The 24,354-nt window shown below is 41.5% G+C and overlaps 1 protein-coding gene across 3 annotated transcripts in view; it reads left to right on the forward strand.

Moving 5' to 3' along the window:
* Positions 1-20,881, forward strand: part of TMEM41B (transmembrane protein 41B) — a 32,258-nt gene extending 11,377 nt beyond the window's left edge. Inside the window, exons 2-7 of one of the 3 annotated variants that reach the window (XM_062196527.1) lie at positions 3,796-3,913; positions 7,820-7,948; positions 12,977-13,070; positions 13,686-13,790; positions 17,229-17,367; positions 19,112-20,881. In XM_062196527.1, coding sequence (XP_062052511.1) covers positions 3,796-3,913; positions 7,820-7,948; positions 12,977-13,070; positions 13,686-13,790; positions 17,229-17,367; positions 19,112-19,281 — 755 coding nt within the window. In that variant the 3' untranslated portion in view covers positions 19,282-20,881. Of the gene's footprint in view, positions 1-3,795; positions 3,914-7,819; positions 7,989-12,976; positions 13,071-13,685; positions 13,791-17,228; positions 17,368-19,111 lie in introns of those variants that run through there. The other 2 variants (XM_062196528.1, XM_062196529.1) reach the window with 2 other exon arrangements.
* The last annotated feature ends 3,473 nt before the right edge of the window (positions 20,882-24,354 follow it).

The raw sequence follows: 24,354 nt of genomic DNA on the forward strand, positions 1-24,354 counted from the left end.
TTTTTTAAATTTTTTTAATTTCATTTTTAAATTTTTGACAGGCAGAGTTAGAGAGAGAGACAGAGAGAAAGGTCTTCCTTCTGTTGGTTTACCCCCCAAATGGCCGCTATGGCCGGCGCACTGTGCCAATCCAAAACCAGGAACTAGGTGCTTCCTCCTGGTCTCCCATACGGGTGCAGGGCCCACGCACTTGGGCCATCCTCCACTGCACTCCCGGGCCACAGCAGAGAGCTGGACTGGAAGAGGAGCAACCGGGACAGAATCTGGCGCCCCAAATGGGACTAGAACCCAGGGTGCCAGTGCCTCAGGTGGAGGATTAGCCAAGTGAGCCATGGCGCCGGCCTGAGAGTCTGCATTTCTAACAAGCTCCTTGGCGATACTGATTCATGTAAACTGCAGAACACAATTTGAGTAGCAAGAAGCTAGATGGTTTCTATTGCTTTGCTCAGCATAAAATTTAGCAAAATCACTCAGTAAAAGACTACCACGGGGCCAGCACTATGGCGAAGTGGGTGAAGCTGCCATCTGCAGTGCTGGCACCCTGTATGGATGCCAGTTCAAGTCCCAGCTGCTCCACTTCCAATCCAGCTTTCTGCTATGGCCTGGGAAAGCAGTAGGAAATAGCCCAAGTCCTTGAGTCCCTGTACCCGTGTGGGAGACTTGGAAGAAGCTCCTGACTTCTGGCTTTGGATCGGTGCAGCTCCAGCCGTTGCAGCCATCTGGGGAGTGAACCAGTGGGTGGAAGATCTCGCCCGCTCTGCCTCTGCCTCTGTAACTAAACAAACAAATAAATCTTTAAAAAACAAAAACACACAAAATACCATAATGGTTAAAAATGCAGTTTATCTTAAAGATTTTTTGATCGAAAGGGACAGGAATTGTTTTAAACCAGCACAAAAAAAGAACATATAATATATGTATACACATATACATATATGTGTGTATGTGTGTGTGTATCTAGCAGTCTTACTGGCATTCCTAAGTAAAAATTAAATTACAGCCAGGCTTCAAGGGAAGAAAAAATTTAGAAACCAATAAATAGGGGCTGGTGTTGTGGCATAGGGGGTTTAACCTCTGCCTGAGACACCATTATCCATATGGTCTCTGGTTCCTATCCTGGTTGTTTCACTTCCCATCCAGTTCCCTGCTGATGTGCCTGGGAAAGCAGTGGAAGAAGGTCCACGTACTTGGGCCCCTGCCATCCATTTGGGAGACCTGGATGAAACTCATGATTCTTGGCTTTGGCCTGGCCTAGCCCTGGCTGTTGTGGCCATCTGGGTAGGGAACCAGTGAATAGAAGATCTCTCTCTGTCTCTCCGTCTCTTTCTGTTACTCTGATGTTCAAATAAATGAATCTTTTTTGTTTCTTAAAAAAAAGGCTCTGTGGGGAGTAAGTAGCTGGAGGATTCATGTAGCTGTGGATCCGTCCTCAGGGAACTGAAAATAATAAGTCCCAATAACAGTATACATATTTTTTAATTCCCTGAGTTATCAATTATCCATGAGCTAATGGTAAAAGTGGGCAAAGAAACTGAGTCATCCTCTCCTACCATTTTCCCAGTGAGTACTTTAGTAGCTTACCTGTCCTGGCCTCCTTACTACTCACTGCTTCCTGGCAAACCAGGGCTGCTCATTTTTCTGCTTACTGTTTCTTGGGTCTCATTTCGTACTTTATTTTACATGATACTTTTAAAAAAAGATTTATTTGTCAGATATACAGAGAGAATGAAAGAGATCTTGTATCTGCTTTTTACTCCCCAAATGGTCACAACAGCTGGATGGGAAGTGGCGCAACTGGGACTCAGACTGGTGCCCATAAAGGATGTGGAGACTGTGGGCATGACTTTCTTTACCACAGTGCCAGCCCCTCTTGCATATAATTTTTTTTCCTCAAAGATTTATTCATGGCTGGTGCTGTGGCTCACTGGGCTAATCCTCCACCTGTGGCACCGGCACTCTGGGTTCTAGTCCCGGTTGGGGTGTCGGATTCTGTCCCGGTTGGCTCCTCTTCCAGTCTAGCTCTCTGCTGTGATCGGGGAGAGGGGGGCGGTGGAGGATGGCCCAAGTGCTTGGTGCACTGCACCCGCATGGGAGACCAGGAGAAGCACCTGGCTGCTGGCTTTGGGTTGGCGCAGTGCGCCAGCTGTAACAGCCATTTGGGGGGTGAACAAACAGAAGGAAGACCTTTCTCTCTGTCTCTCTCTCTCTCTCACTGTCTAACTCTGCCTGCCAAAAAGAAAAAATTCATTTATTTGAAAGGTAGAGTTACAGAGAGGCAGAGAGAGAGAGGTCTTCCAACTGCTGGTTCATTTCTGAGATGGCAACAACAGCCAGAACTGCGCCAATCAGGAGCCAGGAGCTTCCTCTGGATCTCCCATGCAGGTTCAGGGGCCCAAGGACCTGGGCCATCCTCTACTGCTTTCCCAGGCCACAGCAGAGAGCTGGATCAGAAGTGGATTAGCTGGGACTCGAACCTGCAACTCATGTGGGATACCGGCACCATAGGTGGCAGCTTCACTCTCTATGCCACAGCGCCGGCCCCTTGCATATAATTTTAAGGTATAATATTGAGATTACCTTTTGAGGAAATGTAGACATTCTCATTCTTGGAGTCATAGAACTATCCAAAAGATTTGAGGTTCAACTATATATATTTTGAAGCCCTTGGTGTAAAGAGAATACAACATCCTCCAGTTCTTTTTTTTTTTTTTAAATTTCTTTTTTTATTTTTTATTTCTTTCTTATTTTTTTATTTTTTGGACAGGCAGAGTGGACAGTGAGAGAGAGAGACAGAGAGAAAGGTCTTCCTTTTCTGTTGGTTCACCCCACAATGGCCGCTGTGGCTGGCGCACCACGTTGATCCGAAGCCAGGAGCCAGATGCCTTTCCTGGTCTCCCATGCAGGTGCAGGGCCCAAGCACTTGGGCCATCCTCCACTGTACTCCTGGGCCACAGCAGAGAGCTGGACTGGAAGAGGAGCAACTGGGACAGAATCTGGTGCCCCGACTGGGACTAGAACCCGGTGTGCTGGTGCCGCAGATGGAGGATTACCCTAGTGAGCCACGGTGCCGGCCATCATCCTCCAGTTCTTAGTGATTACCTGTGTTCTTAAAATAGTTGAAATAATTGCCAGATTACTTTATTTTTTTCTAAGATGTCATTCAGTCTATGCTCTTGGCTCCCAATATAGATAGATAAAATGATAATATGAATGAGTGACAATATTTAGAGCATTTAGAGTAGTGCTCTTTTTTCCTTCTTTGACTTGAAGGACAAATCAATGCTGTAAATTCTAGTGTTCTGTTCATTCATGCTTCTAAAATGGATATAGCCCCAAAAGTAAACTTCAAATACTATATTGTACTATAATTTAACATCATAATGTTTTAGACAAATATGTGAACAGTTTTCTGGAAAGAAAAACATTTTTTTAAACCTTTTTTGTTTGCTTAAATTCTTTGTTTTGGCTTTATTTGAAAGACAGAGAGACAAAGATCTTCCATTTGTTAAATGATTCCCAAAGTGCCCACAATGGCTAGGACTGGGCCAGGCCAAGAGGGCCTGGACTCCATCTGGGGCTCCCATGTGGGTGGGAGAGATCCAAGTACTTGAGCCATCATCTGCTGCCTTGAGGGGTACACATTAGCAGGAAGCTGGGTGGAAGCAGAATAACAATACTCAAGCCAGGCACTCTGATATGGGATGCAGACTTCATAAGTGGGGTCTTACTGTTTACTGGCTTGGAATACTGTCTTCCTTTATTTTAATTATATACTCCTTTTTTTCTTTCTTTCAGAAAAAGCCTGGGCAGAAGCTGGGTCAGCAAGAATGTCACTCCTTATATTGGTGTCCATTTTCTTATCTGCAGCTTTTGTTATGTTTTTGGTATACAAAAATTTTCCTCAGCTTAGTGAGTAAGTATACCCATAGAGAAACTGAAAATGTCTTGATATTTATACAGATGAAAGTGGATTAAAAGTTAAAATTTAAAGGTACATTAAGCAACAGAACTGTTGGGGTGATTGTGTATCAGTTTTCATGACTTAGAGAAGTCCTCATCAACACTCTTTTATTTATTTATTTTTTTACACAGGCAGAGTTAGACAGTGAGAGAGACAGACAGAGAGAAAGGTCTTCCTTCTGTTGGTTCATCCCCCAAATGGTTGCTACGGCCGGTGCACTGCGCTGACCTGAAGCCAGAAGCCAGGTGCTTCCTCCTGGTCTCCCATGCGGGTGCAGGGCCCAAGCACTTGGGCCATCCTCCACTGCACTCCCAGGCCACAGCAGAGAGCCAGACTGGAAGAGGAGCAACTGGGACAGAATCCGGTGCCCCAACCGGGACTAGAACCTGGGGTGTTGGCGGCGTAGGCGGAGGATTAGCCTAGTGACCTGCAGCGCCGGCCCTCATCAACACTCTTAAGTACTTTTCACAATTGCCTCTTGATTTTTAAAGCTTTTTTATTTATTTATTTGAAAGGCAGGCAGGCAGAGGTCTCCCATCCACTGGTTCATACCCCAAATGCTGGCAACAGTCATGGCTGGGCTATACCAAATTCAAGAGCTGGGTACTTAACCCAGGCCTGCCACATGAATGGCAAAGACTCAAGTACTGGAATCATTCATTACCTGCTAAGTCCCAGAGTATACATTATCATATCCTAGAGCAGAACCAGGTACTCTGATATAGGATGAGGGCATCCTAAGAAGCATTCTAACTACTACACCACTCTCCCCATACCTCCTAATTTTCTATGCAGTTTTCCTAGTTATGGCCTTAGCTTTCTAATAACTTTCAACATTTTTTAAAAATGACATTATAGAGGCCAGTGCTGTGGTGTAGAAGGTTAAGCCTCCGCCTGCAGTGCCAGCATCCCGTATGGTCACCGATTTGAGTCCCAGCTGCTCCACTTCCAATCCAGCTTCCTGCTAATGCCCCTGGGAAAACAGTGGAAGATGGCCCAAGTACTTGGGCCCCTGCACCCATGTGGAAGACAAAGAAGAAGCTCTTGGCTGCTTACTTTGACCTGGCCTAGCCTTGGCCGTTATGGCCGCTTGGGCAGTAAACCAGTAGATGGAAGGTATCTCTCTCTCTCTGTCATTCTCCCTCTCCCTTTCCCTCCCTCCCTCCCTTCTTGTCTCTCTCTCTCTCCTTTTCTTTCCCTCCCTCCCTCTCCCCTCCCCCTCCCCCTCCTCTCTCTGTATTTCTGCCTTTCAAATAAGTAAATAATTTTTTTTTTAAAAAAGGTACTATAATGGGAAAACACATTTTTATATCATGATCCTGCACCTCTCCCCTTCAATCTTGCATTCATCTAAATCTAAAACTAAGTTAAAGTTTCATGATACAAAGGGTGTTTTTCTGTTATTTCTATTTCATCATCATCTTTTTTTAAAAAAAAGATTTATTTATTTGAAAGGCATAGTTACACACAGAGAGAAAGAGAGGCAGAGGGAGAGAGAGAGAGAGCGGCCTTCTATTCTCTGGTTCACTCGCCAATTGGCTACAACAACCAGAGCTGTGCCGATCCGAAGCCTGGAGCCAGGAGATTCTTCCAGGTCTCCCATGTAGGTGCAGGGGCCCAAGGACTTGGGCCATCTTCTGCTTTCCCAGGCCATAGCAGAGAGCTAGATGGGAATTGGTGCAGCCTGGACTTGAACCGGTGCCCATATAGGATGCCAGCACTGCAGGCTGGGGCTTTAACCCGCTGTGCTGCAGCACTGGCCCCTTTATTCTTATTTAAAAATGTTTTTTGTCTACTTGAAATGCAGAGCAACAGAAGGCAGTATCTTCCATCTATTGGTTTATTCCCCAGATATAGCCAGGAGTAGGTTAGGTCAAAGTTAGGAGCCTAGAACTCTATCCAGATCTCCTACATGAATGGCAGGGCCCCAAACACTGGACCATCATCATCCACTGCCTTTCAAGATGCATTAGCAAGAAGCTGAATTAAAAGAGAATAACCTAGACTGTAACTGCCATTCTAGTATGGGATGTCAGCATGCCAGCTTCAGCTTAACCGTTGGTGCCACAGTACCCTCCGCCTTAATTTATCTTATTCTATTTTACCACAAACCTTTTTTTCTTTTCTTTTTTTTTTCAATTTTCATTTTATTTGAAAGGTCAAAAGAAAGAGAGAGATCTATCATCTGCTGGTTCCCCAAATAGGCACAATAGCCAAGGCCACGGCAGACTGAAGCCAGGAGCCTAAATTCCCTCTGGTTCTCCAATGTGGGTGACAGATACCATCTGCCTCCTAGGGGTACACATCAGGAGCAAACTGAAATTGGAAGTGGAGCCAGGAATTCCAGTATGGGAGTGGCATCTTAACCGTGTGATGTCTTACCTGCTGTGTCCAACCTCTGCTCCACACAAACTTTTTGAAGTACCTTTGCTTATGTGTGTGTTCATACATACCTGCTCATGTATATACACTCCTATAGAAAAGAATTTAGTTTTTTACTTTTTGGTAATTTTTAAAAATAATGTTTATGAGGATTATGTATATAACTCAGTGAATTTAAGATTTTTTTTTTTTTTTTTTTTGACAGGCAGAGTGGACAGTGAGAGAGACAGAGAGAGAGAGGTGTTCCTTTTTCCGTTGGTTCACCCCCTCAATGACTGCTGTAGCCGGCGTGCTGCGGCTGGCGCACCACGCTGATCTGATGGCAGGAGCCAGGTGCTTCTCCTGGTCTCCCATGCGGGTGCAGGGCCCAAGCACTTGGGCCATCCTCCACTGTACTCCTGGGCCACAGCAGAGAGCTGGCCTGGAAGAGGGGCAACTGGGACAGAATCCGGTGCCCTGACTAGGACTAGAACCCAGTGTGCCAGCGCCGCAGGCGGAGGATTAGCCTATTGAGCCACGGCGCCAGCCTGAATTTAAGATTTTTAAAAATTTATTTGAGAGAGAAATCTCCCATCTGCTGTTGTCATTTCCTAAGTGCATACAGTAGCCAGGGCTGAGGCAGGTTTGAGACAGGTCAGAACCAGGAACTAGGAACTTGATCTGGGTTCCCCACATGGGTGGCAATTACTGGAGCCATGACCTGCTGGCTTGTAGAGGGCTCATTAGCTAGAAGCTTGAATTAGAAGTAGAGCTGGGACTTGAACCTAGGCACTCTGATAAGGGATTGTGGATGTCCTAAGCAGTGTCTTAACTGCTGCATCAAATGCCTACTGCAAGTTTTAAAATTCTGTGAATGACAAGTCATTTTAGTTACCAGGTATTTTAATGGGATTTAAAGCAGCATCCTTTCATTGTTCTGCATAGTCAATTTAAATTTTCTCACATAAGTGAACATAATACGCAAAGGAGATTAAAACTTTCAAAAGCAAAAAAATCAGTTCCAAACAATGAACTGAATACAAAGTAATAATGTAAAGGGAAGAGTGTTTTTAGCTTTTTTCTGAACTTTGAGGTGGGATATTTCAGAAAAAGCATGAACTATTAATTCATTATGATTAAAATTCTTGCTTAATTTCTGTTGTTAATGATTATTGATGTTAGCGTATCATGAGGATTACCCAAAATGATGTGAAATGTTTTTAATTTAAAATTCAAATCAGTGTTGGAGCAAATGTTTAACCTTCAGTTTGCGTCATCCTGAGCTTTCATATATAGATCACATATCTCATGATATTATGTGAAAACATTAAAAAACAAATGATTTCTAGACCTTTGTATTTAAAAATTGCTAATTTGAACTTAACGTATTACAGATTGAGGCATCAAATCATTTTGGATAAAACTTCATGTTTTGAAGTTGACTTAGATACTATTTTGGCAAAATTCTCTTAAAAGTTTTTAATTTTATTTCTTTAGAGAAGAAAGATTGAATATGAAGGTCCCCAGAGATATGGATGATGCCAAGGCTCTAGGAAAAATTTTATCCAAATATAAGGACACCTTTTATGTACAAGTACTTGTAGCTTATTTTGCTACATATATTTTGTATCCTTTTCCTAGTTTTGTTCAAGAAAAGATTTAAAAGGTTTGCTGTTCAATTATATATAACTTTTTCATGTTTAGAATTGTTAATATAGTATTCAATGAAATATTGAAAAAATTTAAATGAAAAAAAATCTCAGTTAAGTCTATTCCTCAACTCAGTTATTTTTATTTCTGAATACTCATTTTCAGTTCTTTTGTATTCAACTTAACAAGCATTTTCCTTTCTCCTCACTATTCAAGATATTTTATTAGTTAACTGATTAATTTAATTGTTTTGAGTTAATAGTCACCATATTATTTTTTTGAACATTCCCTTAGATTTAGAGGTATAGTTTGCAGTCTATTGCTTTTGTGTGTATTCTATTTGAATCTCCTTTGTTTATTTTTTTCTGCCATTTAGTTGCCTTTGTAAAATTTCCTAAGAGAATAATTAGTCATTCAAAGGAATGTTTTTTATAATTCTTTGTGTATGTGTGTATATATATCTTTGATAGGATTCACTTATGTATATACATAAATATGTATGATATATTTGTTTTATAGAATTATTTGTTTTAACTAGACAGGAAAACATCTTTGTTCTATCTACTTATTTTCAAGCAACCTTTGCTATTTGTGATTAGTCTTCTCATTTGTAGACTTTACCTTTTACTTCTGATTTTTATACCTTTTATTCTTATCTAACTTATATTCCAAATCTTAGCCAATGAAAGACATTACATCTTGGTGTTGTGAAAGTAAATTTAAAAAGGCAGATTGTCACTTTGTTAATTTTTTTCAAAGTATTTATATTTGTGCTTTCTTTTTTATTTCCTGAATTTCTTTTAGTTTGTTGGGTTTTTCAACTCTCCTGTTAAATTGAACACATTGTTTTTTCTTGGATTTGTATTAGATTAGATATTATATATCTTTTCCTTAGGCAAATGTCTTGAGTAAATATGTACACACATTAGGGAAGTTCCTTCCTTTTTTTTTTTTTGGACAGGCAGAGTGGACAGTGAGAGAGAGACCGAGAAAAATGCCTTCCTTTTACGTTGGTTCACCCCACAATGGCCGCTGCAGCTGGTGTACTGCGCTGATCCGAAACCAGGAGCCAGGTGCCTTTCCTGGTCTCCCATGCGGGTGCAGGGCCCAAGCACTTGGGCCATCCTCCACTGTACTCCCAGGCCACAGCAGAGAGCTGGGCTGGAAGAGGAGCAACCAGGACAGAATCTGGTGCCCTGACCGGGACTAGAACCTGGTGTGCTGGCACCGCAGGCAGATTAGCCTAGTGAGCTGCGGCGCCGGCCGGATGTTCCTTCCAACATAATCAGCTTAGTAACAAGAATATTTACAAAGCTTTTGCTGCTAATGCACATTCCTCCTTGCTGGCATGGTGAGGATGCATTTGCAGTTAGGTAGTGTGACTTATGTAGGTACTTTATCCTTATCTTCCCTATTTATTTCCAGAAACAATTGGGGGAATAATTAGTATGTACCTATCTTTATGACAGGCTTTTTGGGGCATCTACTGGCAATCTAATTTTGCATACACTATTTTTAAAAAACCTGTAACTGCTATCTTTTCCTATTAACTCCATTTGTCATCTACCTGTGAAAACCTTAGTGTTAGGCTTATAGGTTATTTTGCCTTTATATACTTAAATCATAAGTTGAAATGTTTTCTCCAAATGAGGAACAAACCTGGTTCATCATTCTCATTTGTCTTTTATAAGGTTTTTGTGAAAAGGCATAAAATTTCTGTTTAGTTTTGGAGATCCTCCTCTTTGCCCAGTTTGCCTGTTACCTTTGGAAGGGATGAAGGGGAGAACTACCCTTCCGGCCCATCAGACAGTTGTGTAATTGAGTCCTCGTCTTCCGTGGGATATGATAGCCTTGTTGTCTTAAAGTCTATGTTGTAGAAAATAGTAAACTGCCCTGTAGAAGGTGAATTGACAGTATGAGATTTGGTTTATTATTATAAACTACATTTAGTCTAAAATATTATTATATTGGTTAGTATTGACAATGTGTATTTTATTGCATGGTGTTACTGTTAATTGTGGTGATTTCACATCATGTTTTAGATTTTTTAATAGCATGTTAAATTACAGAATTTCTATTTATTTACACTTTTTAAAAAATTTATTTATTTATTTTGAGAGGTAGAGTTACAGACAAAGGGAGAGACAGAGAGCAAGGTCTTCCATTTTCTGCTTCACTCCCCAAATTTTCTACTGCTTTCTCAGGCCATAGCAAAGAGCTGGATCAGAAGAGAAGCAACTGGAACTAAAACTGGCGCCCGTATGGGATGCCAATGCCACAGGTGAAGACTTAGCCCACTACACCATAGTGCCAGTCCCATACACTTTTTTCTTTTTTAATTTATTTGAAAGGCAGAATTCCAAAGGGAGGAGGAGAGACGGGGAGGGGGGGGGGGAGTCTTCTATCCCGCTACTTCACTCCACAAATGGCCACAACAGCAAGGGCTGGGCCAGGCCAAAGCTAGGAGCCCAGAGCTTCTTCTAGGTCTCCCACATGTGTGCAGGAGCCCAGGAACTTGCACCATCTTTTATTGCTTTCCCAGGCATATTAACAGAGAACTGGGTTAGAAGTGGAACAGCCAGGTTTTGAACTGATGCCCATGTGGGATGCTGTCATTGCAGGTGGAGGCTTAACTTGGTACTCCACAACACCGGGGCCATTATTTACACTTTTGAGTCTTAAGCTCTGAATGTCAAAAAAAAATGTACTTTTAAACTCGGTGAACATTAGGGAAACACTTTTGTCTTAGGATATATAACAAAGTTTTGTTTTTACTAGTACAGGCTGATTAATAGAAATATAATATCAAGTATATTTAATTTTTAAAAAATATTTGAGAGTTACATAGAGAGGAGGGGAGGCAGAGGCAGAGAGAGTTTCTGTTTGCTGTTTTATTCCCCAAATGGCTACAATGGCCAGGACAGGGCCAGGCCAAAGGCAGTGGCCAGAAGCTTTATCTGGTCCTCCCACATGGGTGCCAGGGTCCAAGTACTTGGGCCATCTTTCACTGCTTTCTCAGGTGCATTAACAGGGAGCTTGGCGGGGGGGGGGGGGGGGGGGGGGGGCGGAGCTGTGCTGTGGCATAGCAGGTAAAGCCTCCGCCTACAGTGTTAGCATCCCATATGGGCTTATTTTTTTAGATTTGTTGGTTTATTTATTTATTTATTTTAAAGATTTATTTTATTTGACAGAGTTACAGAGAGAGGTAGAGACAGAGAGAGAGGTCTTCCATCCACTGGTTCACTCCCCAGATGACCGCAATGGCCAGAGCTGCACCGATCAAAGCCAGGAGCCAGGAGCTTCTTCTGGGTCTCCCATGTGGGTACAGGGGCCCAAGGACTTTGGCCGTCCTCTACTGCTTTCCCAGGCCATAACAGAGAGCTGGATCAGAAGAGGAGCAGTCGAGACTAGAACTGGTGCCCATATGGGATGCTGGTGGTTCAGGCCAGGGTTTTAGCCTGTGGTGCCACAGCACCAGCCCCAGTTTGATTGATTTATACATGTCTTCTATCCGCTCATTTGCTCCCAATGCCTCGACAGTCAAGGCCAGGGCATGTTGAAGCCAGGAACACATGGCTTATTGTGGAACAAAATCAAAAGAGTTTGAGAAACACTGTCTCAAATTGGTTTTATTGCTTTTAGAAGACAATAGTGATTGGTAAGAGAAATAGAGTGACAAAGTGGAATAGGATGGAGGGTGGTTGATGTAATTCACTCAGTCTGGCTGACTTGTAAGTAAATCATATTAGGAGTAGAGAGGGGGCCAGACCAAAACTAGAAAGTAAAGGAAATTAGAAAAGGATAATTCTATTTTGAAAATAAGATTTGAGATTTTTACTACATTATCCTTTTTTCTGTTACCTTTTTAAAGATGTAGTGGGTCTGGTGCGTGGCTCACTTGGTTAATCCTCCGCCTGTGGTGCCGGCATCCCATATGGTTGCCAGGTTCTAGTCTCGGCTGCCCCTTTTCCAATTCAGCTCTCTGCTGTGGTCCAGGAGGGCAGTGGAAGATGGCTCAAGTGTTTGGGTCCCTGCACCTGCACGAAAGACCAGGAAGAAGCACCTGGCTCCTGGCTTCGGATTGGCGCAGCACCGACTGTAGCGGCCATTTGGAGAGTGAACCAATGGAAAGAAGACCTTTCTCTCTGTCTCTCTCTCACTGTCTATAACTCTACCTGTCAAATTAAAGAAAAAAAAAAAAGGTGTAGTGAATTGAGGTGAATTTTCAGAGTTAAATTAGAAATAAATTATTAGACCTTATGTGTATACCTAGATTTCTAGAGAAATTACTTTTCTTGAAAGTATTTGGAGTAAAATGCATTAGAGAAGCAGTTATTAAAAAAATCTGAAGAGCTTATTTATTTATTTTTGGCCAAATTGTCCAATTCCTCTCTATCTGGTACATGTTGAATATTTGTCTTGATTTTTTTTTAAGTAGTACACTTGGATTGACATTGTATTTATTGCTTAGTAAATGGTCAGTTTGGAGGCATGACAGCTGAGGAGTCATGTATTTTTAAAGTTTCTGTGTATAATTTTACTTTATTTTTAAATACAGGTTGAGTATCCCTAATCCAAAAATCTGAAATGCTCCAAAATCTAACTTTTTGAATGTCAACATATTACTACAAGAGGAAAACTGCACACCTGATTTCCTGCGACAGGTTGCATTCAAAATGCAGGCACACTAAAAATGTTGTATAAAATTATCTTCAGTCTGTGTGTTTAAGATGTATATGAGGCATAAATGAATTTCATGTTTAGGTTAAGTCCTGTCCCCAAGATATTCATTATGTATGTGCTCTAAATATTCCAAGTTTGAGAAAATCTGGAACACTTCTTTTCCAGGCATTTCAGATAAGGAATACTCAACTTATACTGAAATGTGGGTATAATCTCATTAACATGATAATTCCTGTATTTATACTTTTTTCTGAAATGTTGGACTTGTCTTTTTAAAATTCCATTTAATTATGCTTTAGTCCTTAACTTAGAAGTTAACAGCTTGCAAACATTTGCTATACCAGGCTCTATATTTCTCAGTATACTCTCAGGGTTTCTTTATCCCTTTCCACTAGCCTTATTTCTTGTTTGTTTGGTAAGTATATAAAATGAAATTGAGAAACTGGAAAAAAGTGGCTTTAAATACAATGAAGATGATGATGGTATCTTAGCCCCACTTGCCTATACAAGCATAAACTTGTTAGCTTAAGAGGAGTTAATATGATACCTGTTAAGTCCCTCCATAAAATCTTATAGTATGGATCTTTTTCTAGAACAGAGGTATCATAAAACTAATTGCATTTATAAGCTCTGTTTTAGCCTTTTCTTTTCTGTTTTGTTTTGTAACTTGGATCATCCAAGAGTATTGCTGGGCATAGTAAATTAAGTCGTAGGGCTGAGGGTGGTGTTTTTAAGCATAGAAATTGACTAAAAATTTGTCTTTGAAATTTTCATTCTTAGGCTAATGTTAATTGCTTGGATTTAGTCACTGTTTAATCATGGTGCCAATTTTAAGTAGTCTCATTGAATTTCAATTTGATCTAAGAAAAAGACTAGATCAAATAGATTCTTGATCTCTACACAAGAGATATCATACATAGTATCCTCCCTTCTCCCCAGAAGGAAACATTAAGCTTTTCCATGGGTGAATATTTTGATGTGAGTAACATGGCAAAGTACAAAATGCTTGTATCTTCTTGTTATTTTCCAGTGTTCTGGACTTGGTGCCTCATTTTGTTATATGCTCTCCTATTTAGTTGGGAGACCGGTTGTGTACAAATACCTAACAGAGAAAGCAGTAAAATGGTCACAACAGGTAAGCATGTTTTTTTTGTTTGTTTGTTTGTTTGTTTTGGAATTGTGTATTAGAAATGCAGAGAGAGAGGGAAAGACAGAGAAAGACCTGGCCACAATAGCCAGGACTGGGCCAGGCTGAGGCCATGAGTCAGAAACTCCATCCCTGTATCCCACATGTGTGGCAGGAGCCCAAGTACGCGAGCCATCTTCTGCTGTCTTCCCAGCTCCATTAGCAAGTATCTAGATGAGAAGCAGAGTAGGACTGAACCTGCACTCTTATAGGGAAGACTAGCATCATAAACAGCAGCTTAACACTCTATACTATAACGCCAGCCCCTTAACATGTCTTTTTTAAGTTATGTAATAGAACTCCTTGGTTAATTGTCAGTGTATAGTCCCTATGTAAATTTATGTAGCCCCTACATAGGTTTAGTTTACAGATGAACTCAGATGATAAAAATAATCTTTTGACATAATCATGAAGTAGGCAAATATGAATGTTAATAATTTTGAATATAAATTCTACATGCCTATGATGGTAATTTGAATTCTATATCCCTTAAATTTAATTAGAGAGGTTGAGACTGGTGTGATACAAAGGGTTAATCCATCACCTGCCATACTGTCATCCTTTATGAGCACCTTCGAGTCCCAGCTGCTCCACTTCCAATCTAGCTCCCTGATAATGTGCCTGGGAGGGCAGTGGATGATGGTCTGAGTGCTTGTACCCCTGCTATCCACATAAGAGACCTGGATGGAGTCTGGAACTCCTGCTTTGGCCTGGCACAGCCCAGGGCATTTGCAGCCATTCAGGGAGTAAACCAGCAGATGGGAGATCTTTCTCTGTCTCTCCCTCTCTCTCTATAACTTTACCTTTCAAATAAAATAAATAAATCCTTTTTATTTGCCATAGTTAGACACCTTACCTGTTTGTTGTTGGTGCAGCATGCTGTCAGTGGGTCACACAAAACCTGTATCCGTGGACTCCTTTAATGTATTTTCACTGCAAACAATTGTGACCTTTAGTCTGGATCTCTTCAATGACTAACAATGATAAATACAAGCAGTACTATACACAAAGGGCTTCCATAGTATTGCTCAGAGAATCCTATTTCTGTAAAGAATCAGAAGAAAGAATGTTATATATCACAGGAGTTTGTGATCACCTGTCTTACTTCTTTGTTGTACAGATTAGAAAATCTAATATTTTGCCCTAAAACCAAAGCAAGGTCTAGAATCTCAGATATATACACATATATATCTAAACGATATATACTGAATGAATAGTTTTGCTTGTAAGTTTCTCTTTGGGGGCCAGTGCTGTGGCGTAGCAGGTAGAGCCACCACCTGCAGTGCTAGCATTTATGAATGTCTGTTTAAGTCCCAGCTGCTCCACTTCCGATCCAGCTCTCTCCTATGGCCTGGGAAAGCAGCAGAAGATGGCCCAAGTCCTTGGGCCCCTGCGGCCGCATGGGAGACCCTAAAGAAGCTGGCTCCTGGCTTTGGATCACTTGAGCTCCAGACATTGCGGTCATCTAGGGAGTGAACCAGTGGATGGAAGACCTACCTAACACCTTCCCCCACCCCCACCCCCGCCTCTCTGCCTCTCTCTGTAGCTCTCTGCCTTTGAAGTAAATAATAAATCTTTAAAAAAAGGTTTTTCTTTAAAAAAAAAAGGTTTTTCTTTGGAAAAGCTTTTTTTTTTTTTCTTTAAATTCAAGAGGTAGAGTTATAGATACAGAAAGATGAGAGAAAGGTCTTCCATCCACTGATTCATTCCCTAAATGCCACAACAGCCGGAGCTGAGCTGATCTGAAGCCAGGAGCCAGGAGCTTCTTCCCGGTCTCCTATGCTGGTGCAGGGGCCCAAGCACTTGGGCCATCTTCCACTGCCTTCCCAGCTTGCTATTTTATCTTTTTCAAGTGAACTCACTAGCTGTTAGAAAGAAGTATAAGGCCGGCGCCGTGGCTCAACAGGCTAATCCTCCGCCTTGCGGCGCCGGCACACTGGGTTCTAGTCCTGGTTGGGGCGCCGGATTCTATCCCGGTTGCCCCTCTTCCAGGCCAGCTCTCTGCTATGGCCCGGGAAGGCAGTGGAGGATGGCCCAAGTGCTTGGGCCCTGCACCCACATGGGAGACCAGGAGAAGCACCTGGCTCCTGGCTTCGGATCAGCGCGATGCGCCGGCCGCAGCGGCCATTGGAGGGTGAACCAACGGCAAAAAGGAAGACCTTTCTCTCTGTCTCTCTCTCTCACTATCCACTCTGCCTGTCAAAAAAAAAAAAAAAAGTATAAGCTAATCTTTGCTTATATTTAATCAGATAAGTATTTCCATATCCTTTAAACTCATTTGTCAATAATGAATGAGTTCACACATGTGATATATATTTTGATAGCATAAATACTTATCTATATGGCCCAAATGCCTGGGCCCCTACACCATTGTGCATGGATGAAGTTCCTGGCTCCTGGCTTTGGCTCTGGCCATTGTGGCCATCTGGGGAGTAAACCTGCTGATGGAAGAGCCCTCTGCCTCTCTGTAGCTCTTTCAAATAAATAAATAAAAATATTTTTAAAAAATGTATCTTAAAGTTTTTTAAAGATTTATTTGTTGGACTACCGCTGTGGTGTAGTAAGCTAAGCCTCAGTCTGCAGCACCGGCATCCTGTATAGGTGCCGGTTCGTGTTCTGGTTGCACCTCTTATGATCCAGCTCTCTCTGCTTATGACCTGAAAAAGCAGGGGAAGATGGCCCAAGTGCTTGGGCCCCTACTCCAGTATGGGAGACCTGAAAGAAGCTCCTGGCTCCTGGCTTCAGGTTGGCCTGGCTCCAGCTGTTGCAGCCATTTGGGGAGTAAGTCAGCAGATGGAGGAACTTTCTGTCTGTAACTCTCTGTGACAGAGAGAGAGGCAGTGAGATAGAAATCCTTCATCTGCTGATTCACTTCCTAAGTGACTTCCTAAGTGACTGCAGTAGCTGAAGCTGGGCCAGGCTGAAGCTAGAGTCAGGATCTTCATCCTGTTCTCCAATGTGGGTAGCAGGGATTCAAGCACTTGGGCTACCTTCCACTACTTTTCAAGGCACATTAGCAGAGAGCTGGATTGGAAGTGGGTACTTTGATATGGGATGCCTGCATTGCAGTTTACAGGCTATGTCACAATACCATCTGAATTTTTTTTTTATTTGGGATTAGATTTGTTCATTTGATACATTAGCTCATTACATGGTAGAAAATTAAAGACATTGAAAGTTGGCCACTTAATGTGTATCATATCTAGTTATATAATTTTAGCATTTTAGTTTTAAAATACTATGATTGATCATCATTAAGTTGATTGTTTTTATTGGATAAATTCTGAAGTATCAGGGATGAGAACTTGAAATAAAATTATTTGCTATTAAACAACTTAGTTTCAATTTTGGCCTTTTAGGATACTAATTCTTTACTTTCTATGGCAGGTTGAACGTCATAGAGAACATCTCATTAACTACATTATATTTTTAAGAATAACACCATTCCTGCCTAACTGGTTTATTAATATTACATCTCCTGTGATAAACGTGCCTTTGAAAGTTTTTTTTATTGGCACTTTTCTAGGTAAGACTCCCACCCGTAGTTTGCACTGTGTTTTAGCTCTTTGTATCTGCTTCTGAAGGGGTCCTGCTGAATTACATTGTATGCTGTGTGCAGATAGCCAGCACCATGTAGAAATCTTGGGCCTAAAGCCTTGCCTGATAATTAGGTGCTCAGAAGTGTGTGTTGGATTGTGTTGAGTTAGCTAGTTTTGTCCAATTTCTTTGAAGAAGAGTACTTTATACTGAATACTGTTTTTATTATTTTTTATTTTTACTTTATTAAGTATTCATTTATTTGAAAGGCAGAGTTTACAAAGAGAGGGAGAGGGAAAGACATCCACTGGTTCACTCCCCAAATGGCAGCAACTGCCAGGGCTGGGCCAGGCCAAAGCCATGAGCCAGGAGCTTCTTCTGGGTCTCTTACGTGGGTGCAGGAGTCCAAGTACTTGGACCATCTTCTGCTATCCCAGGTACATTAGCAGGGAGCTGGATTGGAAGTGAAGCTGGCAGGACTTGAACCGGTGTCCACATGGGATGCTGGTGTCACAGGCAACGAGTTTCCCTGCTGTGCCACAATGCTGGCACCTAAATAGGACTTTCGATAACTCCATTCTCTTCTTTAATACTGAGGGGGAAAGCCGGCGCCGCGGCTCAATATGCTAATCCTCCGCCTAGCAGCGCCTGCACACCGAGTTCTAGTCCCAGTCGGGGCACCGGATTCTATCCCGGTTGCCCCTCTTCCAGGCCAGCTCTCTGCTATGGCCCGGGAAGGCAGTGGAGGATGGCCCAAGTGCTTGGGCCCTGCACCCACATGGGAGACCAGGAGAAGCACCTGGCTCCTGGCTTCGGATCAGCGCGGTGCGCCAGCCGCAGCGTGCTGGCCACGGCGGCCATTGTGGGGTGAACCAACGGCAAAGGAAGACCTTTCTCTCTCTTTCTCTCTCTTTCTCTCACTGTCCACTCTGCCTGTAAAAAAAAAAAATACTGAGGGGGGAAATATTAAGTTGCCTTTTTTGAATTATTTTTTCCTTTATCGTCTACTTGAAGATTGAAATAGACTTGAATTTTTGGTAGAGAATTGATCCTATTTTTTAAATTGAAATCAGTATTTATTGTGGGTTTTAGTGAAAGTATGGGGAACCAAGGATCAACAGACATTCATAGTTTCAAGAAACTGACAACAGTTTTTAAATTCATCAGTAGACATGACTATTTTGTGAATTTTTGTGGTTCTTTAGAAAGAGTGTTTTGCTTTTCTTTCCTTGAATTGTTCAGATACTAATAAAATGAGCATATTTTTCATGTACTGCATATCAGTTTTAGTACTTGTGAGAGTAGATCTTTTTAAAAAGAATAATCACAGCCAATTATTTATTGCTACTTTAAAAAATTACCTGACTAGCTTAATAACCTTCCCTGAAACCGTGTCTTTGTTTATAAATGCTATTTCCTACAGTTGAAATTACTGTAGCACAGGATGTGTTTTTTAAGATTATTGAGAAATATTGTAAAGTTATTCTCTGGATACTTCCTTTGAATTTTTAAGGATATATTATCTAAAACACTTAGTACAAAATGATGATTATAGGAAGTTGAATTCTTTATATGGAAATAAACTTGAGAAGCTTTAAATTCTTAAAGAATTTTTTTTCCAAAATGGGAAATAGCTGTACTTAAATTCTTAGAAGAAAATTTATGCAGACAGAAAATTTTAACTTCTAATAATATTTTGTGGTTTTTACAGTATGTTTTATTTTTTATTTTAGGTGTTGCACCTCCATCTTTTGTAGCAATTAAGGCAGGAACAACTCTGTACCAGCTTACAACAGCAGGGGAAGCTGTTTCCTGGAACTCAGTATTTATTTTGATGATCTTGGCTGTTCTTTCTATTTTGCCAGCCATCTTCCAAAAAAAACTAAAGCAGAAATTTGAGTAAAAAGTTGCCAAGTTTTTCATTTTCCTTCCATCATCATCATCATCATCATCATCATCTCAAGATTGGCAGGTGCATCCATTTATGTTTTTAAATCACATCTTCAGTAATTGAAACAAGGAATTTGTAAAATAAAACTTCCTATCAGTTTAAAATAATGGTTTTAAATGGTAAGGGGACGAAGAAAGCATAAATTGACATTGATATACTCTGAAAAATGCTGTCTAGTTAATGGTGGACATCTTATAAATTATGGTACTAAAGGTAGTTATAGATAATAGCAATGTGGTAGAAAATATTCAATTAACATTTTTCTCTTTTAAGTCTAATAACTAAAATATATTCTAGACTTTATAAATAGTGTTACAGTTCTTGCTAATGTTAGCCTTCTTTCAGCAAATAAAACAGATAACTAATAAGAGATTTATGTTTTCTTCCTCTTTGTATCCTTTAAGGTAATGGATTTGTTTAGAGATTACATCTTAGTTGACCACAGAATATGGAAAAGATAGCAAGTTACCTATTTTGTGAATTTTATTTTTCTGTTCTAAATTTTTATCATGCACTAGTCTGAAATTTAAAATTCTGGCTAGGCTGTTTTCATTCTTTTTTCTAGCTTTTACAGTATTTCCACTGTACATATACAAAACATGAATTACATGATAACTATCATTTGGTGTTGATAATTTGTATGCTCAGATAATATTTTGTTATAATACCTCTATCACAGGAGGGGATCTAAAAAACAAACACTCAAAGTATGCAGTTTTTAAACATTAGGTTAATTATATTTTGAAATAGAAACAGTGGAAGGACAGCTCTTAAGTAGTTAAATATAGTTTGTTTCAGTGACTAAAATTTACCTCATTTATTTATTAGTCTAGTCATTAAGGAAGGTGTTATGTAATTATCCTTTTCATGCATGGTATACCTATAAGAATGCCTTATTTCATTTCTGTTTGGCTTTTTAGTTTGGGACTGCTTTTGATTAATGCAGTTTCCCAGTTAGTGTTTTTACTTTTTCTAACTTACAAAGTAAAATTAATTTCTCACATGGGAAATACAATATTTAAATAGTTCTGGAAAAATGAACCCACTTTTGCTGCTTGGTTAATGGTTATGCCTTGGATTCCTTGATTCTAGGACGTAGCCAATCTAAAGTACTCTTGTCAGTTTTACCTTTACCCCAAAACTGTCGTTATGTTGAAAAGTACTTCAGCTGTGTGAGAAGCCCTTGTGTATTTTTATTATGAGAGGTATAACCATCTTCAAAACTTGTTTTCTGCTACATAATGTGGATTAATTCTTTATTTTTTCTGTCACAGTATTAATAAATGGGTTTATTGTAAATACAAAGAAAATATATAGATTAATATAGTATTCTTATGTCACCTGGCATTTTGTTAGAAATTATTTATTGTTACTTTTAATAAGATTTTCTTCTTTTATTACTGGCCAGAAACTGGGTGATAAAGCTTTTGTTATTTTTACAAATAAACTTAAAACACAGCCTTTTTGGACAAAGTTCACTAAATATACCTGTATGAAAGATACTTGAGTGAATTTTTATGAGCCTTTTAAAAATAAAAGAGCTTGGATTCAGGAGAAGCTTTGCTACTTGTGTGTATGTGTGTTGTGTTTACTCTTTTCTCACAGTATTTTCCCGGTCCTTATTATTGATTTTTTCCCTTATACGATTTTTTTTCCTGTTAGAAAATTAGCTCCCACTTTAGGTGGGATGTATTTTCTTCTCTCAAGAGAATATCCAGTTTTGCCAGATCCATTATCATTGACTGTCATGAAAGAACCTTTTGGGGCTGGCGCTGTGGCATAGCTGGTAAAGCCGCCACCTGCAGTGCCAGTTTGAGTCCAGACTGCTCCGCTTCCATTCCAGCTCTCTGCTATGGCCTGGGAAAGCAGTAGAAGATGGCCCAAGTCCTTGGGTCCCTGTGCACATGTGGGAGACCCAGAAGAAGCTCCTGGCTCCTGGCTTCGGATCGGCACAGCTCTGGCTGTTGTGGCCATCTGGGGAGTGAACCAATGGATTGAAGACTCTCTCTCTCTCCCTCTCTCTCCCTCTCTCTCCCTCTCTCTCCCTCTCTCTCCCTCTCTCTCCCTCTCTCTCCCTCTCTCTCTCTCCCTCTCCCTCTCCCTCTCCCTCTCCCTCTCCCTCTCTCTCTTTGCCTTCCCTTCTCCCTGTGAGTAACTCTTTCAAGTAAATAAATAAATCTTAAAAAAAAAAAAAAAAAAACTTTTGGTAGGCTTTAGCTGTTTTGTCCCTAAATACAGTTGGTAGCCTTTATACACAGATTCACAGGCTTGGCCTGATGCCTAATATAAATTCAAGCTTCAGCTAAGTCTTGAAGTTACCCAGTTACATAATAACCACAAGAGAACAAACCTCTGTAGTGGAGAGGTGATGAGCAAACTAACTAGGAAGTTAACACTAATGAAAGCGAGACCGTTCTTGTCTTAGTCTGTGGTTTCTCTCTCAGACTCTAGTAACTTTTAGTGTACTATTTCTTTTCTTTTCTTTTTTTTTTTTTTTTTAAGATGTATTTATTTGAAAGTCAGAGTTACACAGAGAGAGGAGAGGCAGAGAGAGAGAGGTCTTCCATCTGCTGGTTCACTCCCCAATTGGCCGCAATGACCAGAGCTGCGCCGATCCAATTCTATTGCTTTCCCAGGCCATAGCAGAGAGCTGGATTGGAAGTAGCCAGGACTAGAACTGGCACCCATATGGGATGCTGGCACTGCATGCATTGACTTTACCCGCTATGCCACAGGGCCGGCCCCTTCTCTGGTTTTTTGAAATGAGAAGAGTAAATGAGAAGGGCCAAAGCATCCCTGATGTGCAAGTAATCATTCAGTGATTGTACTTTAGGTTAGAAGGTGGATTTTTATTTTTACTTATTTTTTTTAATATAGAGAGGCAGAGAGAGAGAGTGCTCCCATCTGCTGTTTTACTCCCAGAATGCCAAAAGCTTGGTTGTTCACTATCCAGATGCCTACAACAGCCGGGACCAAAGCGTGGAGCACAATCCACAGAAGTGACAGGAATCTAATGAAGCCATCACTGCTGCCTGTCAGGTCTGCTTTAGCTGGAAGCTGGAGTCAGGACCCAGAGCTGGCAATGGAACTTAGGTGCTCCAGTGTGGAATGTGGGCATTCTTAATGCTCGGTTAAGCACCACTCCTAGGTGGACCTTACTGAGTTGCAATGCTCTATTTTGATTTTTTCTTTTTCTTTTTCTTTCTTAATCTAGCACAAATTTGATAGTCACCCAACTTGGGAGAGGTGAGGATATTGTTAAGCTCTGCACCACATTTCTGGAGTAAGTGAGCTTTATGGTCTGGGATCCTTACAGCTCAGACATGATAGGAATCTCAGAAATTAATGAGGGGTTGTGGCACAGCGGGTTTAAGCCATGGCATCCCATGTGAGCACTGGATGGAGTCCCAGCTGCTCCACTTCCAATCCAGCTCCCTGCTAATGCTCCTGAGAAAGTAGCAGAGGGTGGTCCAAGTCCTTGGGCCCCTGTACCCATGTGGGAGACCCAGAAGAAACTTCTGGCTCCTAGCCATTTGGGGAGTGAACCAGCGGATGGATAGACCTCTCTCTCTCTCCATCTGTCTCTGTAACTCTGCCTTTCAAATAAATAAATCTTAGAAAAAAATGATGAAAGCCGGCGCCGTAGCTCAACAGGCTAATCCTCCGCCTTGCGGCGCCGGCACACCAGGTTCTAGTCCCGGTCGGGGCACCGATCCTGTCCCGGTTGCCCCTCTTCCAGGCCAGCTCTCTGCTGTGGCTAGGGAGTGCAGTGGAGGATGGCCCAAGTCCTTGGGTCCTGCACCCCATGGGAGACCAGGAGAAGCACCTGGCTCCTGCCATCGGAACAGCGCGGTGCGCCGGCCGCAGCGCGCTACCGCGGCGGCCATTGGAGGGTGAACCAACGGCAAAAGGAAGACCTTTCTCTCTGTCTCTCTCTCTCACTGTCCACTCTGCCTGTCAAAAAAATAAAATAAAAAATAAAAAATAAAAAAATAAAAAAAGAAAGAAAAAAATGATGAAAGATGAATAGGCCCTTCTAATTAAAAATATTAAGTTGAGGGGCTTTTTTGTGGCATAGCAGATAAAGCCATTGCTTGCAATGTTGGCCTCCCATATCTCCGCCATTTCATGTCCCAGCTGCTCCATTTCCAATCCAGCTCCTGAGAAAACAGTGGATGATGGGGGCCAACACTGTGGCATAGTAGATAAAGCCACCACCTGCAGTGCCGGCATCCCATATGGGCACAGGTTCGAGTCCTGGCTGCTCCACTGCTGGTTTAGCTCTCTGCTATGACCTGGGAAAGCAGTAGAAGATGGCCCAAGTCCTTGGGCCCCTGTACTGGTATGGGAGACCTGGCCTGGAGGAAGCTCCTGGCTTCTGGCTTTGGATTGGCCCAGCTCTGACAGTTACAGCCATTTTGGGGGGTAAACCAGCAGGTGAAGGACCTCTCTCTCTCTCTCTCTCTTCTTCTGCCTCTCTGTAACTCTACCTTTCAAATAAATAAAAAGTGGATGATGGCCCAAGTACTTGGACCCCTATACCCTTATAGGACACCCAGATGAAGCCTCTGGCCCTAGGCTTCAGCCTAGCCCAGTCCTGGCCATTGTGGCCATTTGGAGAGTGAACCAGTGAATAGAAGATACCACTCTCTTTCCCTTCCCCACCCCTCATAACTCTGCCTTTTAAATAAATCCCAGCAGAATAAACTAATAAACTAAACTAAGGTTTTAGCAAGGTTGCTAGATATGAACAAATATGTTTATTATTAATAGGATATGTTTATTATTTGGGGGTGGGCATTCAGCACAAGTTACATTGCTGCTGGGAATGCTTACATTGCACATCAAAATGCTTGGTTCCAGTCTTGGCTCCTCTGCTTCTGAGCCAGCTTCTTACTAATGTGTAACCTGGGAGACAGTAATAATGGCTTGATTACCTGAGACCTACCACCCATGTAGGGGATCTGGATTGTGTTCTGGACTCCTGGCTTCCATCTGGCCCAGCCCTGAATATTGCAGACATTT

Source organism: Lepus europaeus, chromosome 7 (genome assembly GCF_033115175.1).
Source record: "Lepus europaeus isolate LE1 chromosome 7, mLepTim1.pri, whole genome shotgun sequence".
Lineage (NCBI taxonomy): Eukaryota > Metazoa > Chordata > Mammalia > Lagomorpha > Leporidae > Lepus > Lepus europaeus.